Raw genomic sequence first — 17,658 nt, 5'->3', positions numbered from 1 at the left:
TCTCTCTCTCTCTCCTTCTCTCAGAGAACATAGAAAAGGCAGATCAGGATTAGTCGTGATGTTTTGTGTTTCCAGTAATTGAACCAGGGTGTAAAAGGCTGAGGTGAATGTTTAACCATGCGCACAGCTCCTCCCTCTCTCCGCCAGCGTCAGCAACACGCAGGACGTTCCTCCTGTCCTCTAAATATTTCAGACCAGCTGACCTCCTCCCATCCAATTACACTCTCTTTCTTACCACTGCCACGCCCGTACTGTGTGATCCTGAATCTGATGCACAGGAACATACACACACACACACACACACACACACACACAGGAACACACACAGGAAAACACACACACACGCAGGTGCCTACTGAAACACAACAGCACAGGCCTACCCACACGCTCGCACGCGCGTGCACACACACCGTCCTCCTGCTACGCTCCTCTCTTGGACTTCAGCCTCGGTGACTGAGGTGAGAGTCAGTCGGTCTTTCTCTCTGTCGGGAAGTGTTCTGCTGCTGAACAGGTAAGCTGCTACCGTCCTGACTGGTACAGAACTCGGCTTCTCTCCTCTTTCCTCTCCTCTCTCCTCTTCTCTGCTCCTCTCTTCTCCGCTCCTCTCCTCTCTTCTCTTCTGTTCTCTTCTCCGCTCCTCTCCTCTACTCCTCTCTTCTCTCTTCTCCCCTGTCCTCTCCTCTCCTCCCTTCTATTGGAGGGTTATTTGTCTGCTATCAGGTGACAGTCAGAGGTGGGGAGGAGAGGAGTGCAGGGGAGGAGAGGTGAGGTGAGGAGAGGAGAGACTGCCGGTGTTAGGTTTCACTGACAGGGAGATAGGTGCTTGGCTGAACATCTCCACTCCGTTTACCTGGGAACTTATCGTCTCTTCCATCTCTCCTTCCTTCCTTCCTTCCTTCCTTCCTTCCTCCGGCTTGCTCGTTGATCCGTGCCTTCCAGTAGGTCTCATCCCACACAAAGTATTTCCACTCCTATGTACATCTCCTCCTGTGTATGTTGGTGCTTTTGTGTCGGCCATTGGATTCCACATACGCTGTGTCACTGTTTTTATTGGAGTTGGACTGTGAACGCTGTTACTGTCATTAAGCTGATAGAGAGAGGTAGGGAGGGAGGGAGGGAAAGAGAGAGGTCAGCTCCCAGCAGTTCAGCTGTAAAAGGGAAAATGCGTATCTGTGTGGGAGTGGAATATGCATACGGGTGTGCATGCGTGTGTTTGTGTACATGCGCCTTTGTTTGTCTGTGACGAAATCCGTGTGTGTGCGTGTCAAAATATGGGCTTGGGTGTGAGTGGATCTGAAGCCCACACTCTTTGTTACCCACCCCGAACACCACGCATGAACCGGGGCAGTGTGATGGGCCAGTCACCCATCAGCTTCCTCTCTATCAGTCACCAGCTGTAAACAGGCCTGATCAACGTTTTCTCCATGTTCTTGTTATGGGCGGGGCCAGGGGCAGAGGGAGGAGTGGGCGGGGGCTAGAGATCGAAGGAGGTGGTGTCGATGGTAGATGGGCGCGGGCAGGGTATATAACAGTGAGAGAGGTTCTAAGAATAGGACTGTAAGACTCAAGACTCCTGGTGTGTTTAGTGTTCATGCCTCTGGCTCTCAAACACACCTGGTCAGGTAGGGAGAAAGACAAGCGTACATACACATATCCACATACACACACACACACACACACACACACACACACACATACATACATACATACCCAAAACATAAAATGATGTCTTGTGTATGAGGTTGTCAGGCCACTTCTTTCAGCATTGTTCTGTATTCCTGATCGAGCTGTGATTGGTTCACATCATCACCTGAGGTCCAGGTGAGGTCATGATGGTGAGGTTACTGATATTCTGTTAACTTGTGGATTTGTTTGTTTGTTTGTTGGTTTTACAGGAAAACAAGGAGAGGAACAAGTTTGATCCTGTCTCCAAGAAGCCCTCATCCCCAGCAGGAATGGTACAGGAGACATCCTTCACCACAGACACACACAACTTCAAACCCCTCTCTTTGCTAAATGACAGTTTAGTCGTTTGGTTTAATAGCTGATTTTGGCCTTCTACAGCCGTAAAATATGTCTTCCTCCTTAATCTCTAATATATTTCATATCTGTGTGGTTCATCTCTGTATGGTTATTCCCTGAATGGTTCATTCCAGTGTGGTTAATCCCGGTGTGGTTAATCCCCGAGTGTTAATCCCGGTGTATTTAATCCCCGAGTGGTTAATCCCGGTGTATTTAATCCCCGAGTGGTTAATCCCGGTGTATTTAATCCCAGAGTGGTTAATCCCTGTGTGTGTTCCAGGATGTGGGAATGTTAGAGATCCCAGCGGAGCTCTCAGCCAGACTACGCAGTGCAGCAGGTGAGCAGGACCAGGAAACAGAACCTGGCAACAGAACCAGGAAGTAGACCCATGTTCTCAACGAACCTTCTTCATACAACAGAACCATATTCATACAACATAACCGTTTTTGTTCATTCTACATAATCAACCCAATTGAAAATTCTCTGTACTTTTCAATCGGAATGGGGTCAATAGGATTATTCGAATGGGATAGATGGGTGTTTACCCCTTGCTGTCTCTTCATGTAATTCTCGCTACGGCCACCAGGAGCGGCAGCATGGTTCAGGGGTGACGGATCGTGGCGCTGCCCCAGGTGAAGGCAGAGCACAGCCTCTCGCTGCCCCGCGATATAGACCGCCACCCCTTCTCGCGCTACGCTAAGAACACACTGAGGTGAGCACGCCCGTGAACACACGCACATGCACAGTACATACACACGCATGCACACACGCTAATATACACTATCATGTACACATGCCACCACTCTCCCACGCTCACACATTCCCTGTTCCCGTGGGTGCGTGTCAGGATGGTTGGTGCCAACCTCAGGGCTTCCTCCCTCCAGCGACCTTTGACCTCCCTGGAGCCTGAGGATGCCCGAGTCGCCCTTGGAGATCTATATAACTGGTCAGTACTGGGATAGACCTCGACACACAAATATAGACCTCAACGCAGACCTCAACAAGCGGGGGATAGACCTCCATACATGAGGATATACCTTCACAGATTACTGTTTGCCAGATGTTGGGTCTGGGTAGAATGTCTGACCTCTCTCTCTCTCTCTCTCTCTCTCTCTCTCTCCTCTCTCTCTCTCCTCTCTCTCTCTCTCTCTCTCTCTCTCTCTCTCTCTCTCTCTCTCTCTCTCTCTGTCCATATATCCCCCCCAGATCCTCCGCTTCGCGGAGGACTCTGACCTGAGCGGCTGGCAGGAGCAGCTCCTGGGGGAACTACATCGTGGAGCAGGGCCAGCGCAGCCCCCCGCTGAGGGACGAGATCCTGGCCCAGCTGGTGTACCACGCCTGGGAGGACCAGGGCCAGGAGGGCTCCCTGAGGGCCTGGCTGCTGCTGGCCTGCCTGCCTCAGCTCCTTCACCCCCTCCCCCGTCCTGGAGAAACCCTGCTCAAGTAGGTCCACGCGCTCCTACACGCTCACACACACAGACACACGCTCATACACGCTCGCATGCACATATACACGCACATGTTTTGTCTATCTACCCCGGTGGGGACTCAATTCAGTCCCATTCAAAATCCAGTTTTCTCCTAAACCTTAACCACAACCCTGACCGTGTCCCTAACCCTAACCTTGTGGTGTGTGTATGTGTGTGTGTGTGTGATACCTCCAGGTACGTCTCGGACCAGGGCCCTGGGGAGTACCGCTCTCTCTGCCAGCACAAGCTGCTGACCCGCCATGCAGCTGCCCTCCCGCGCTGCCCGCCTCTACCCCCCCACCCAACTGGAGTGGACCGCCAATCAGAGGAGGGGCAAGATGGTGCTGGACATACACACCTTCAATGGTGAGGCCACCCACAAACACCCCGCACACACATGCACCACCACGTGCATGTGGTTTCTGCTGTGTCTGTTGATGTGTGCGTGTGGTTCATGCTGTGTTTCTTGACGTGCGTGTGGTTCGTGCTGTGTTTCTTGACGTGCGTGTGGTTCATGCTGTGTTTCTTGACGTGCGTGTGGTTCATGCTGTGTTTCTTGACGTGCGTGTGGTTCATGCTGTGTTTCTTGACGTGCGTGTGGTTTCATGCTGTGTTTCTTGACGTGCGTGTGGTTCATGCTGTGTTTCTTGACGTGCGTGTGGTTTCCGCTCCTAGACGAGAAGCTGACGGCAGAGGTGGAGTCGTGGACCACAGGAGAGCAGCTAGCCTCCTGGCTGCTCCTCTTCAGGTACGACACACACCTGCGTGCACCTGCACATCTGTGTGGGTGAGTGTGTGTGGTGTGTGTAGGATGTGGGTGTGTATACTGTATATATGTGTGTGTGTGTGTTCCAGGGGACAGCTGGAGGCTCCTCAGGGCTGGTCCGTGTCTCTTCTGGAAGACGAGGGCTGGTCGGACCTGGCAGGAAGTGACCTCGTCATGGACCTGCTGGCTGGAGCTGAGACCGCCCTGCCACTAGGGGCGTCCTCCTCCCAGCCCGACTACCTGTTCAGCAACCACGGAGACGGGTACGACACACACACACACATGCAGACACACGCACACATGCGGACACACGCACACATTCGCTTGATCTACTTCAGCGGTGCCGCCTCGGTTTGTGTCTGTGTCAGGATGATGTCAGAAGACCTGGATGGCTTCATCCCTCCGGCCCCCTCCGGCCAGGCCCCGGGCCTGCCCCCCCCTGGACCCCTCCGCCTGGGGCAGGCCCCAATACCAGGCCTCCGACGGTACGACTCCTCCCTGAATGACTGCTTCTCTCCGCCTGCTGGACACCAGCTGGAATGTCTGGATGGATGGCTGTGACCAGCTCCTCACTCCTGTGTTGATGTTGTGTACTGTCTTAGATTCTGTTTCCTCTCCTCCTCTCCTCTCCTGTAGGTTCTCGTGGTCGTCCGATGGATGATTATGTGGATGACTTGTTTGTTCCTGTGCTGGACCAGGGACCCCCGGTCAGTATGTCACACACACTGTAACACACACACACACAGACACACACACCAGCATGCTCTCTTGAGTTCCTGTGTAGCTGGTCTTTCTGGGCCTGCGTTCCATCATTTAGTTACTGAGGGTTACTAGGAGTTGTGTGTAACTTAACTCCTGCATCTGTCTAACAGTTGTGGAACTGAATCTGTGTGTGTGTGTGTGTCAGGACATGGAGAGGATGGCCATGCTGAACAGGAGGATGAGAGGAGGAGGGGGGATGCAGCCTGGCATGTACACAGGAACAGGTAATACATCTCTCCTCCATCCCCCTGTCCATCTTTCTCTCTCTCTCTCTCTCTCTCTCTCTCTCTCTCCTCTCCTCTCTCTCTCTCTCTCTCTCTCTCTCTCTCTCTCTCTCTCTCCTCCATCCCTCTGTCCATGTTCTATTTATAATCTTATTATATTCCTTCAAGTTATAATTTGTCTGATCCTGAGTGTGTGTGTTGCAGGGTATCCTATGACAATGCCAGGATACCAGGGTGAGTCCAAGTCTGGTCTCTTCTTCTCTGTCTCCTTTTCGCTCCACCCCCACTTTCTCTCTCCTCCTCCTCCCATCTCTCTCTTCCTCCTCCTCCCATCTCTCTCTCCCTCCTCCTCCCATCTCTCTCTTCCTCCTCCTCCTATCTCTCTCTTCCTCCTCCTCCTATCTCTCTCTTCCTCCTCCTCCCATCTCTCTCTTCCTCCTCCTCCCACCTCTCTCTTCCTCCTCCTCCCATCTCTCTCCTTTTCACCCCATCCCTTTGTTCTATGACGTATTCCCAAACACACATTTCACGTTCATTTTCCAAACGCTTGTCACCATGGTGACGTGCTGTACGCAGAAAGGACAGCAGTTCAAGGACCAGAAGAGCAACAGAGTTTCGATGGTCAGACTCAAGTTCTGCTTGTTCTCCATGCAGGATGCAGATGAACCCGGCCATGCCAGGGTTACGGGGTCCCCCGCTATGATGCCAACCATGATGCCAGGAAGCCATGCCCATGATGCCAACCATGCCATGTAGGACACACGCACGTATACACACACACACACTCACGCAGACTCTCTCACACTTACACACACTGACACACACTTACACACACACTCACACACACACTGACACACACTCACACAGTGACCCGTTCATCTGCAGCTATGATGCAGCCCCAGGCGCCTCCTGTAGACGCCCAGCAGATGGCAGCAACACAGCAGGCTCTCATCCACCAGCAGGCTCTGCTCATGGTGAGGCCCTGGGAGATGTAGTTCCATCTGTCCTGGCTCAGAACTACAAATGAACCATCCTGAACCACAAGACTGTGCTGAGCTGACATTCTGTCTCCCTTCACTCTGATCTCTTCCTCTCCCTCCCTGCCTCACATTGTTCTCCGACCCTCTCTTTCTCTCCTCTCCTCTCCCTACCCCCACAACCTCTCCCATCTGCCCTCTCCTCTCCCCCCCCCCTTCCCCCCCCCCCCTCCCTCTCCTCTCCTCTCCTCCACCCCCCCCCTCCCTCTCCTCTCCCCTCCTCTCTTCTCCTCCTCAGGCTCAGCAGATGACCATGCAGGCCATGACCATGTCCCAGCAGCAGACCCAGGAGCAGCAGAGGCGGCAGGCTCGCCCCGCTCCCGTCCTCCAGCCCCCTCCTCGGCCCCGCACCCCCGTCCCCCCCGCGCCCCCGCCGCCCCCCTTCAGCACGCCCCCCTTCAGCGCGCCCCCAGCCTGAGACGCCCGGAACCACGCGTGCCGCACTTCATACCGGAGGTTGGTGTGTGTGTGTGTGTGGGGGATGTGCGTATGTTTTTATATGCATATCCTGTATATTCTGTATTTGTATTAATTCAGCGTTGTGTGTGTGCGCCCTGCCAGGCAGAGAGAGAGGTGGACTTCACTGATCCAGAACAGCTGGAGTCCTTTCAGGAGAAGAGAAACTTCTTCCAGAAGATAGGTGAGAAAACCGAACTGAGCAGAGTAGAGGAGAACAGAACAGAGAGTGGAAAAGACGCGAGGGACAGAGGAGGAGAGGAGACAGGAGGGGAGGGGGGAGGGAGGGGAGGGGAGGAGAGGGGGGAGGGAGGGAAGGGGAGGGAGAGGAGAGGAGAGGAGAGGAGAGGGGAGGGGAGGGGAGGGGTGAGGAGAGGAGAGTAGAGGAGAGGAGAGGAGGGGAGGGGAGGGGAGGGGAGAGGAGAGGAGAGGGAGAGGAGAGGAGAGGAGAGGAGAGGAGAGGAGAGGAGAGGAGAGAAGAGAAGAGAAGAGAAGAGAAGAGAGAGGAGAGGAGAGGAGAGGAGAGGAGAGGAGAGGAGAGAAGAGGAGAGAGAAGAGAAGAGGAGAGGAGAGGAGAGGAGAGGAGAGGAGAGAAGAGAAGAGGAGAGGAGAGGAGAGGAGAGGAGAGGAGGGGAGGGGAGGGAGAGGAGAGGAGAGGAGAGGAGAGGAGAGGAGAGGAGAGGAGAGGAGAGGAGAGGAGAGGAGAGGAGAGGAGAGGAGAGGAGAGGAGAGAAGAGAAGAGGAGAGGAGAGGAGAGGAGAGAGGAGAGGAGAGAAGAGAAGACTCGCAAGTTCTGTCTCCTGGGATGAGGAGCAGGAGGATAAGAAACTATAGATCCGCTCTAGACGGCCTCTCATAATGTGGAGGAGCAAGTCTTTCAGGAGATTCGCCCTAGATGGCCTCTCATAGATTCGCCCTAGACGGCCCTCTCATAAGAAACAATCTGACTCCACCTCTCACCTCTCCTTCACACACTGCTGCCCTCTTCTCTCTCCTCGCCCTCTTTCTCATTCCCCCCTCCTGCCTTCCCTCTCCCTCCCTCTCAATTCAATGTGCTTTACTGGGATGAATGTTCAGGTTAAACAATGCAGTCTACAGTGAAGGGACAACACATGTACATGTAAAAAACTAATCATATAACTTATTATCAGCAATCACAACCAAACAATTATAATAATGCCAAGTTACACATGATGGACTATTATAACAATCAATTTACTATATAAGATAATAATCAAATAATACATTTTTAATTTCAAGTGCTTTTTAAATATATTCTCTAAGGATACTTCTAAACGTACCAAAGTAAAACATACCATGTAGTATGCATACATTCAAACATGCATGTGCACATTCTGTATATACATACGCTCTCTCTCCTCCCTCACTCTCTCTCTCCCACCCCCTCTCTCTTGCTCTCTTCCCCTTCCCTCTCCCTCCCTCTCCATTTCTCCCTTCCTTCTCCCTCTCCCACTCCCCCCCCCCCCCCGCTCTCCCCCTCTCTCTCCCTCCCTCTGTCTCCATCCAGGTTCTCAGCCAAAACCAGTACCCACCAAGCCCCGCCCACTACTACCAGTCCCTCCCAGGCAGGCCCAAGCCCACTACCCTGCCCCCCAACCTGAAGGTGAGTCCCCCCACCCTCTCCTCCCCCTGCCCCCCGACCGTAAGGCAGGTTCGATCCAGCCTGGGCCATTTCTGCATGTCTTCCCCTCTGTCACTCACACACATTTCTGTCTATCTCTAACAGTTTCTGTCAAATGAAGCCAAAAAAGGCCACAAAAATATAAAGTGAATATCTTTCCATCCGTCCCGTCCTCTACAGCCAAGCCCCGCCCTTCCTCTCCTGTCCTGAAGCCCACCCCCCCCAGACCGACCCCAGAACCGCTCTCCCCCTCCCAACCAGAACCCAGCACCAACATCCGTGACATCATCAAACAGTACCAGACCCGGCCCGTCCAGGAGCCCAAACCCTTCGAACCAGTCAGGTCTGGAACCATCTCTCCCTCCCTCTCTCTCTCTCTTAGTCTACCTCTCTACCTCTCTCTCCCTTCTTCTCTCTCATCTCCTTTGTAGGTTTGTCTTCAACTTCTGCTGCTACAGCATGATGTCACAGTCACCACTCTTGTGGCCCCTGGCCTTGTTGGTGGTTGATAGTTCAAAGGTCGTAGTTCATGTGCAGGTGATGACGTGGTGTCTGTCGCTCTCCAGGGTTCCGGCCAAGCAGTTTGGGAAGAAGAACGACCCCAAAGAGGAGGCTCTGGCCAAGCTGAGACGGGGCCCCGAGCCCCCCAAACAGCAGCAGGTGGAGCCCCCCAGACAGATGTTTGGATTGTTTGAAAGTTCAAAGCGTGTGTGGGGGAGCATAAGAGTTTAGGGACCCCCCCCCACAGACACACACAATGAAGAAAAAAACTGTGCTATTAGTGTTACATCGTTTTTAGTTGACTACTGAGTTGGTTAAGTAATTAGTTAGTTATTTAGCTAGTTACTTTGTTAATAGTTAGTTGTCGAGCTAGCTGGTAAGCTAGTTAGTTAGCTTGATAGCTAGTTAGTGAGTTAGCTAGTTAGTTAGTTGGTTAGCTAGTAAGTTTGTTCGTTAGTTAGCTTGTTAGTGGGTTAGCTTGTTGGTTATTAAGCCTGTGTCCTCTCTCCTTCAGAAACAGTGGACCCCTCCTCCCCAAGCAGTCCAGCCAAGAAGAACCCCCCTCTGAGGCAGCCCTCCCCTCCGCCCCTTCCCCCTCCTGACCCGCCCTCCCCGCTGCCCTCCCCTCCCTCCACCAGGGGCCTCGCTCTGTCTCCAACAGCATGAGGGAGAAGCAGCGCTCCCTAGCCGATCTCTTCACCTCTCAGACCACCCCTGCCCCACCGCCCCCCGGCCCCCTCGCCCAGAGCATCCCCGAGCCCCCCCCCATTGCAGCCCCCTCCCTGAGTGAGTGTCCTACTCCACCCCATCCTCCCCCCTCTCCCCCTCTCCCCCGCTCCCTTCTTCACCCTTCCCTCCCACCTTCCCTCTGTCCTTCTCCCCCCCCCCCCATCCCCCCTCCTTCTCTTCTCCCCCCTGTCCTCCGTCATGGTTGCTTTGGAAACGGTTTCAGTTCATAAATAATGAGTGCTTCCTAAACATTCTGTCTAGTTAGCTAAGATTGAATAACACCTTTTTGGCAGTTTTAACAGCAAAGCAACTGACGGTCGACTGTGTGTGTGTGTGTTTGTGTGTGTTTGTTTGTGTGAGTATGTGTGTGTATGTGTGTGTGTGTATGAATGTATGTGTGTGTATATGTGTGTGTGTATGTGTGCGTGCGTGTGTAGACAGCATGTTTGAGGAGGAAGTGTTCGCTCCCAGCTTCACAGGTTCTCTGCCAGCGTGTACTTCTCTTACTCAGCCATGCCTGGGAAAATGTTCCTGCGCAAGGAGGTGAGGACACACACACACACGCACCATGCAGAACACACACCACCCAAATAACACACACGGGCACACACACACCACGCAGAGCACATACACTGCGCTCGGAGTACACACTCATGCACGCACACAACACTGATAACCATGTGTTCCTTCTTCATGTCCTTTCAGGTGTTTTACCCCAGAGAGAAGTTTAACCACCCATACATCCTAAATCTCCTGTGTGAGCAGGTCAGTTCTGCTTCCTGTTTGGTTTCTGCTTCCTGTGTGATCTCTACTTCCTGTTTAGTCGGAATGTTTTGTGTGGTCTGTACTGTGTCTATGAGTATACTGACCCCTGATTAACCTGTGTGTGTGTGTTCAGATCATGAGAGACACATACTCAGACAGCTGTGTGAGGATCTCCAGAGAAGAGCGCAGGAAGATGAAGGATCTTCTGGGTGAGGACCCCCTCTCTGTAGCTCTGCATGCACACACACACACACAGCACACCATACACACACATGCAGCTCTGATGAGAAATAAGTGTTCTCTTTTCATCTCTTCATATCCGTCTTTTTACTCTGTCTCCATCTCTCTGTCTCCCCCTTCCTCCCTCCTTCCCCCCTTCCTCCCTCCTTACCCCCCTCCCTCCCTCCCTCCAGCCAGTTTCCATGTAGGCACCAGTGTCAGCACCTTCCAGGATGACAGCATGAAGAAGAGGATAGTGATGGCTGCCAGAGACAACTGGGAGAATTACTTCACACGCCTCTTTCCTGTCAAAGTGAGTCAGCATTCAGGACACATGCTCTGTCTCTCCCTCTCTCTGTCTCCCCCTCTCTCTGTCTCTACCTCTCTCTGTCTCCCCCTCTCTCTGTCTCTCCCTCTCTCTGTCTGTCACTCTCTCTCACACTCTCCGTGTATCTGTCTCACTCGTGTTCTCTCTCTCTGTTTCTCCCTCTCTCTCTCTGCCCCGTGCATTCCTCTCCTCTCGTGTGTGTGTGTGTGTTTAGAGTGACAGTGGAGACGCTCAGGTTCTGGGTGTGTCTCATCGTGGGATCCGCCTCCTGAAGGTGATCAGAGCATCAGGGATCAACCCCAAACACCTCCGCCTGCTCCGCAGCTACAGGTACACACACACACACATACACACACACTAACACACACACACACACACACTAACACACACACACACACACACTAACACACACACTAACACACATACACACGCACACACACACCTTCACACACGTCTTCACACACACTTTCTCGTGCGTGTGCGTGTGTATGGTGCGTGTGTAGCTATGCGGAGCTGCTGTCTGTGGAGCTGCAGGCAGCAGACACGGTGGGGCTGGTCCTGAAGAGCGAGCACCTGTACCTCACCTCCCCCAGAGCCCCTCAGATCTCTGCCATGATCCGCCTCTTCCTCCAGGAGCTCATACAGGTAACACACACACATGCACAGACCATACACACACACACATACACAGACCATACACACACACACATACACACATGCACAGACCATACACACACACACACACACGGACCATACACACACATAAGGACAAATCACACACACGCCTTCAACAACCCCCTCATCATCATCATCCTGTCATCACCAATACTCAATAAAGAATCCAAAGAAGTGAGATAATGAAAAGCTATTTCTCTCTCTCTGTCTACACCTCTCTTTATGTCACTCTTTCTCACTTCCTCTCTGTCCCTTTCTCCGTCTCTCTCTTCATCTCCCCCTTCCCTCCTCCCCCCCAGGGTTCAGATCATGTGATCGCTCTGAAGAGCTATGTGACAGATGATAAGAGCCTGCTCAGCTTCCGCAAGGGTGAGATCATCAGCCTGCTGCCCATGGAGCATCTGCAGCCAGGTGAGGTCATCAGAGGGCGCCCGCATCCCCCTTTCCCGTCTAACCTTTATGTCCCTCGAGGTTGGGGTCTTTAGGAGGACTGTGGTGTAGGTATTACTGAATGTCTCTCTCTGTCTCCTGCTCTTTCTTTCTTTCTCTCTCCTCCTCTCTCTTCTTCCCCATCTCTCTCTCTCTCCTCCACTCTCTTCTCCCCCCCCCTCTCTCTCTCTCTCTCTCTCTTTCTTTCTTTCTTTCTCCCTCCTCCTCTCTGCTCCTCTTCCTGTTACCCCTTCTCTTTCTCTCTGTCTCTCTCTCTTTCTCCACCAGGGTGGTGTTTCGGGTCCCTGGGTGGGCGTTCCGGACTCTTCCCCGATGACCTCACCCAGCCCTGCGCCGCCCCCGACTACCACAACTACCACCTGGGTCGCCGCGAGAACAGGAGGAAGAGCATGAGGACGGCCCGCCCCCCCGCCACCAAAGTCCCCGCACCTGGCCCCGCCCCTGGCCCCATCCTTGGCTCCGCCTCCGCCCAGCCCAGCAGGGAGGGGTCAATCCAGGGGTCAGTCCTAGGGTCAATCCAGGGGTCGGAGATTGAGGTCCTTCAGTACCTGATGATGGACTTTGCCATGAGATACTTCAGAGATGCTGCCACAAGGTGACTCAGGGTGACAAGGTTGACGGAGGACAGGTTAATAGAACAGAAAAGTCCAGGTGTTCACATCACATTTCTGGATGTAAGTATGACCATTTCTCCCTCTCTCCCTCCCTCCCTCCTTCTCCTCCGCAGAGACGTGTCCAAACTGGTGGAGCACACAGAGGTAGAGTACCAGCCTCCCTCCCTGAGATCCTGCTCCCCTCCTGAACATGGTCTGACCTCTGCCCTCTCACCTCACCTCTCAACTCACCTCACCTCTCCCCTTCAACCTCTCTCCTCTCACCTCTCCCCTCTGACCTCTCACCTCTACCCTCCTGAACATGGTCTGACCTCTGCCCTCTCCCCTCACCTCTCCCCTCCAACCTCTCACCTCTTTCCTGTCCAACCTCCCTCCCCTTTCCCCTCTCCCCTCCCTCCTCTCCTCTCTCCCCTCTGATCTCTGACCTGTGTTCTGTGTTCTGACAGGTCCCCATCAGTGAGTCTCTCATTTTCTTCTTAGACCCTGAGCTGAAAGAACTGGCTGTCCAGTCCTTTTTGAGTAGGTGTCCCCCCCCCCCTACACACACACAACACATGCACGCACACCACACACACACACACACAATATACACACACCACACACAAACCCATGTAACCTCCCCCTAATCTCTGCAGGTGTAATGATGTTCATGGGAGACCTGACCATGAAGAATGAGCTCTCAGAAGGAGACTGTATCAAACACATTGTGCTGGTTAGTCCCCAGTGCACTGGACCTCCAGAGATGAAGGGTTCATGGGATAGGAGTTGAATGGGAGTTGAATTGTTCATGGAATGGGAGTTGAATGGAAGTTGAATTAGAGTTGAATGGGAGTTGAATGGTTAATGGAAAAGGAGCGGAATGGGAGTTGAATGGTTCATGGAATGGGAGTTGAATGGGAGTTGAATATAAATATCAATAGTTGAACTGAAGCTGAATCCTGGCTCCTCCACGTTCCTGTGTCTGCAGCTGGGGAAGGAGAAGGAATTCCTGAGAGATGAGATCTACTGCCAGATCATCAGACAGACCACCAACAACCCCCACAGGTGAGACACCAGGAAGGAGAGAGACACAGAGTGTTTGTGTGTGACCCTGTGACCCTGTGACTGTGTGTGTGTAACTGTGGGTGTGTGTGTGTTTCCAGGGAGCGCTGTACTCTGGGCTGGCGTCTCCTCAACCTGGTGACGGGGTTCTTCCCCTGCTCCTCCACCCTCAAACCGTACGCCAGCCGCCACTTGCGAGACATCACCCAGAACCCCACTCACCCCTACCAAGGTACACACGTGTGTGTGTTCAAGAGCTGGCCTGTGTGTGTGCGTGTTAACGTGTGTGAGTGTGTGAGAGCTGGCCCCTTGTGTGTGTGTTCCATAGCTGGCCCATGTGTGTGTTAACGTGTGTGTGTGTTCCAGAGCTGGCCCGTGTGTGTGTGTTAACATGTGCGTGTTTGTTAACTTGTGTATGTGTGTGTGTGTTCCAGAGCTGGCCCGTGTGTGTGAGGACAACCTGAAGCGCTCCCTGACGCATGGCGGCCGCAGACATGTCCCCTCCCACTTAGAGTTGGATGCCCTGCTGGTAACACACACACACACACACACTTGCACTGTAAACATGCTTATGCTTTATAGACACCACAGTTCATGTGTGTGTGTGTGTGTGTGTGTGTTCCTCCAGGCTGGCAGGAGTACTCGTCGTTTCCCCATCCAGTTCCCAGGAGGGGTGGAGTTCCCCTGCAAGATCCGCAGCTTCAGTGTAGGCTACCTCCCTCCCTCTACCTCCCTCCCTTTACCTCCCTCCCTTCTTCCCTCTACCTCCCTCCCTCCCTCCCTCCCTCCCTCCTCCCTCCCTCCCTCCCTCCCTCCCTCCCTCCCTCCCTCCCTCCCTCCCTCCCTCCCTCCCTCCCTCTCTCTCTCCCTCCCTCCCTCCATCCATCCATCTCTCTCTCCCTCCCTCCCTCCCTCCATCCCTCCCATCCATCCCTCTACCTCCCTCCATCCCTCCCTCTATCTCCCTCCATCCCCCCCTCTATATCACTACATCCCTCCCTCCCTCTACCTCCATCCCTCCCTCTACCTCTCTCACTTTACTCATTTCCAGTTGCCCTTATTCCTCCCTGTGTGTGTAAATATATATGCATTTGTGTGTGTGTATGTGTGTGGGTGTAGGTGGCGCTAGAGATTGTCCAGGAGCTCTGTTTTGAGATGGGCATCCAGGATCCTTCAGAAGTTCAGGAGTTCTTCATCCAAGCCACCAGGGGCCACGGTGCTGCACTCACCCGTCTGGGGGGGAGGGGAGAGGGAGGAGGGGTCTGAGAGAGGGGGAAGAGAGAGATAGATGAGAATGGGGAAGGAGAGAGGGAGCAGAGAGAGAGAGAGAGAGAAACTGTACTGCATGTAAACAACACAGCTGTGTTTTATTACAAGCTCATCGCTCTGTCTCTGCTCTGTCTCTCCTCCTCTCCTCCCTCTCTCCATGCTGGGGCAGATGGGATGGTGCGTCCCATCCATCCGGCTGAGTACCTGTTTGACTTCCTGCTGGACGACGGCTCCATCGGTCTCTCCTTCCGCCGGCTCGTCTGGACACACCCCCTGACCTTCCCCAATGACCTCTACATCGAGTTCCACTATCTTCAGGTACTTAAACAATGCCCCTACCGTAGCAACACCCCTACCAACAGGCACCATAGCAACACTCCTACTTACAGATACAGTCATTTAGAATCGCCACAGCTGACAGGTATCATTAGCAACCCCATGATGTGTGTGTGTGTCCAGGTGCTGGGTGACTACCTGGATGGGAAGCTGCTACTTCCTGGTTCGGACTCCGCCCTCTCCAAACAGCTGGCCAAGCTGAGTGCCCTTCAACACCTGGCCCTGGGCCTGCAACACCAGCCCTCTGCGTGAGCACCAACACTGTCAACATGTCCCCTTAAACACCTCCCTCCAACTGTACTTCCCCCATACTCTACTTCCCTCGAACCCTACCTCCATCATCATTCTACCTCCCTCATCCTACTGTATATCCTCCAAGCTCTATTGTCATCAACTACTTCCCTATCAACCCCATCCCCTGTCCCTGGGTCGTTCATGGTTCCTGCTCTGTTTTCCCCGCAGGGCGGAGTTGAAGGACTACCTCCCCGGACAGACAGGGGGCAGCACCAGCCAACAGCTGCTGCCCTCCTGCCTCTCCCAGCTGGCCGCCATGGCCTCCCTCAGCCCTAGCGATGCCAAACGAGCCGTCCTGGGTGAGAGGCTTCACGTTACCTGCCTACAAAGCGATGTCCGCATGGGGAGGCTGTGACAGTTTCTCAGTACAACACTTACTGCTTACTCACTGTTCATTCCCCCCTCCCCTCCCCTCCCCTCGTGTTCCAGATGAGCTGTGCTCCCTGCCTCTGTTCGGCACCAACATCTTCATGGCCCAGAAGGTCAGCCAGCGTAGCTGCCCCTCCCCCTGCGTGGTCGCCGTCGGCCAGGAGGGGGTGCTGTTCTGCCAACCCAAAACACAGGTAGGGTTCCCCACAACCCCCCCAGACATTCCATACATCTCAGACCAACATGGACACACACACACACATACACATACACACACACACACACACAGAGCTGTGTCCTGAACGATCCAGCCTCCAGACAGCCTGACAGTGGTTCCCCCTGCTGTGCTCGTCCTCTCCAGGTCAGAGTGTTTGTGATCCCCCTGGCCGACGTGCTGTCCCTGCGGTCTGTCCGCCCCAAGAAAGACAAAGTGCCAGTGGTGGAGGTGAAGTACGGCAGCCCAGCCCACCCAAAAAGCATCAGTATCCACCTCAAACAGGTACGGGTTCTGACCCTGGGACAGCTGAGGTCACGTGATCGGGTTGGGGATGACAGCTGATCTAGAGGTTGAACATTTGTGGTGATGTGTGTGTCTGTGTGTACATGTGTGTGTGTGTTTGTGTGTGCGTCTGTGTGTCTGTGTGTGTACGTGCGTGTGTGTGTGTGTACGTGTGTATGTGTGTGTGTGTGTGCATGCCTGTGTGTGTGTGTGTGTGTGTGTCTATGTTCTCTGTTTTCACAGGCCAAGGAGCTGTGCCACATCTTAGCTGTCATCATGGAAGAACTGGTGCGACCTCCCATCAACAGCTCCATATCCAGCTTCACAGAGTTCACCCACTAACACACACACACATGCAGCATTCACCCACTAACACACACACAAACACACACACACATGCAGCATTCACCCACTAACACACACACACACACACACACACACACACACACACACACACACACACACACACACAATGCAGCATTTACCCACTAACACACACACACACACACACACAAACACACACACATGCAGCATTTACCCACTAACACACACACACACACACACACAAACACACACACATGCAGCATTCACCCACTAACACACACACACACACACACACACACACACACATGCAGCATTTACCAACTAACACACACACACATGCAGCATTCACACACTAGCACACACCCTCTAGATTAGAACACACATGCACCTTAAAGGTTAGTTTGTCTGGTGTTAAGTTATAGGAGCAGAAACAGCTGCTGCAATCATCACACCTTCCTCTAAAGCACAGGAGTATTTATATGAGCCACACACTGATAGTAAACAAGCTAAAAATGAGCTGTATCTACTTTTAAAATTTCAAACTGTTTGATGACCAACGAATGTATAATTTTGTACATTTTAATTTAAAAAAAGTGCAATACACGTATGCAATAAATGCATATATAACAACAATCAAAAGGTTTGATGATTTCAATATTAATTTATATAATGTAATGTAAACTGATATAATATATTTGTATCTGTAAAATCAAAGTATTGGTGTTGAAATAAATTTGTACTACTATTAAAGACCTGGCTTGGGTGCATACACGGTGTGGCTTCGTTCAATGTCTCGTGTGTTATGAATCACGCTGTTCTTTAAGACTAGTGCGAACGAGAAGGTCTAGCTGGGTCTCGTATTTCAA

General features: G+C 53.0%; 1 protein-coding gene across 1 annotated transcript in view; it reads left to right on the top strand.

The window, feature by feature from the left end:
• The window catches only part of myo15b (myosin XVB), a 33,689-nt gene extending 16,806 nt beyond the window's left edge, over nucleotides 1-16,883 (top strand). Inside the window, 44 exon segments of the mRNA XM_067245166.1 lie at nucleotides 1,896-1,958; nucleotides 2,303-2,370; nucleotides 2,622-2,739; nucleotides 2,871-2,897; nucleotides 2,899-2,973; nucleotides 3,230-3,283; nucleotides 3,285-3,416; nucleotides 3,418-3,470; nucleotides 3,688-3,748; nucleotides 3,750-3,858; nucleotides 4,168-4,240; nucleotides 4,348-4,521; nucleotides 4,627-4,733; nucleotides 4,895-4,965; nucleotides 5,166-5,244; nucleotides 6,130-6,218; nucleotides 6,520-6,592; nucleotides 7,252-7,358; nucleotides 8,266-8,361; nucleotides 8,592-8,717; nucleotides 9,519-9,666; nucleotides 10,047-10,064; nucleotides 10,067-10,152; nucleotides 10,315-10,374; nucleotides 10,508-10,583; nucleotides 10,788-10,906; nucleotides 11,136-11,251; nucleotides 11,425-11,566; nucleotides 11,896-12,007; nucleotides 12,314-12,641; nucleotides 12,774-12,804; nucleotides 13,107-13,179; nucleotides 13,296-13,372; nucleotides 13,628-13,704; nucleotides 13,803-13,933; nucleotides 14,136-14,230; nucleotides 14,330-14,407; nucleotides 14,821-14,917; nucleotides 15,140-15,288; nucleotides 15,430-15,554; nucleotides 15,769-15,899; nucleotides 16,030-16,163; nucleotides 16,331-16,468; nucleotides 16,712-16,883. Coding sequence (XP_067101267.1) covers nucleotides 1,896-1,958; nucleotides 2,303-2,370; nucleotides 2,622-2,739; nucleotides 2,871-2,897; nucleotides 2,899-2,973; nucleotides 3,230-3,283; nucleotides 3,285-3,416; nucleotides 3,418-3,470; nucleotides 3,688-3,748; nucleotides 3,750-3,858; nucleotides 4,168-4,240; nucleotides 4,348-4,521; nucleotides 4,627-4,733; nucleotides 4,895-4,965; nucleotides 5,166-5,244; nucleotides 6,130-6,218; nucleotides 6,520-6,592; nucleotides 7,252-7,358; nucleotides 8,266-8,361; nucleotides 8,592-8,717; nucleotides 9,519-9,666; nucleotides 10,047-10,064; nucleotides 10,067-10,152; nucleotides 10,315-10,374; nucleotides 10,508-10,583; nucleotides 10,788-10,906; nucleotides 11,136-11,251; nucleotides 11,425-11,566; nucleotides 11,896-12,007; nucleotides 12,314-12,641; nucleotides 12,774-12,804; nucleotides 13,107-13,179; nucleotides 13,296-13,372; nucleotides 13,628-13,704; nucleotides 13,803-13,933; nucleotides 14,136-14,230; nucleotides 14,330-14,407; nucleotides 14,821-14,917; nucleotides 15,140-15,288; nucleotides 15,430-15,554; nucleotides 15,769-15,899; nucleotides 16,030-16,163; nucleotides 16,331-16,468; nucleotides 16,712-16,810 — 4,395 coding nt within the window. The 3' untranslated portion in view covers nucleotides 16,811-16,883.
• Nucleotides 16,884-17,658: the final 775 nt, after the last annotated feature.

The sequence above is a fragment of the Osmerus mordax genome, chromosome 10 (genome assembly GCF_038355195.1).
Source record: "Osmerus mordax isolate fOsmMor3 chromosome 10, fOsmMor3.pri, whole genome shotgun sequence".
Classification (NCBI taxonomy): domain Eukaryota; kingdom Metazoa; phylum Chordata; class Actinopteri; order Osmeriformes; family Osmeridae; genus Osmerus; species Osmerus mordax.
This window is presented reverse-complemented; position numbering and strand designations above follow the sequence as displayed.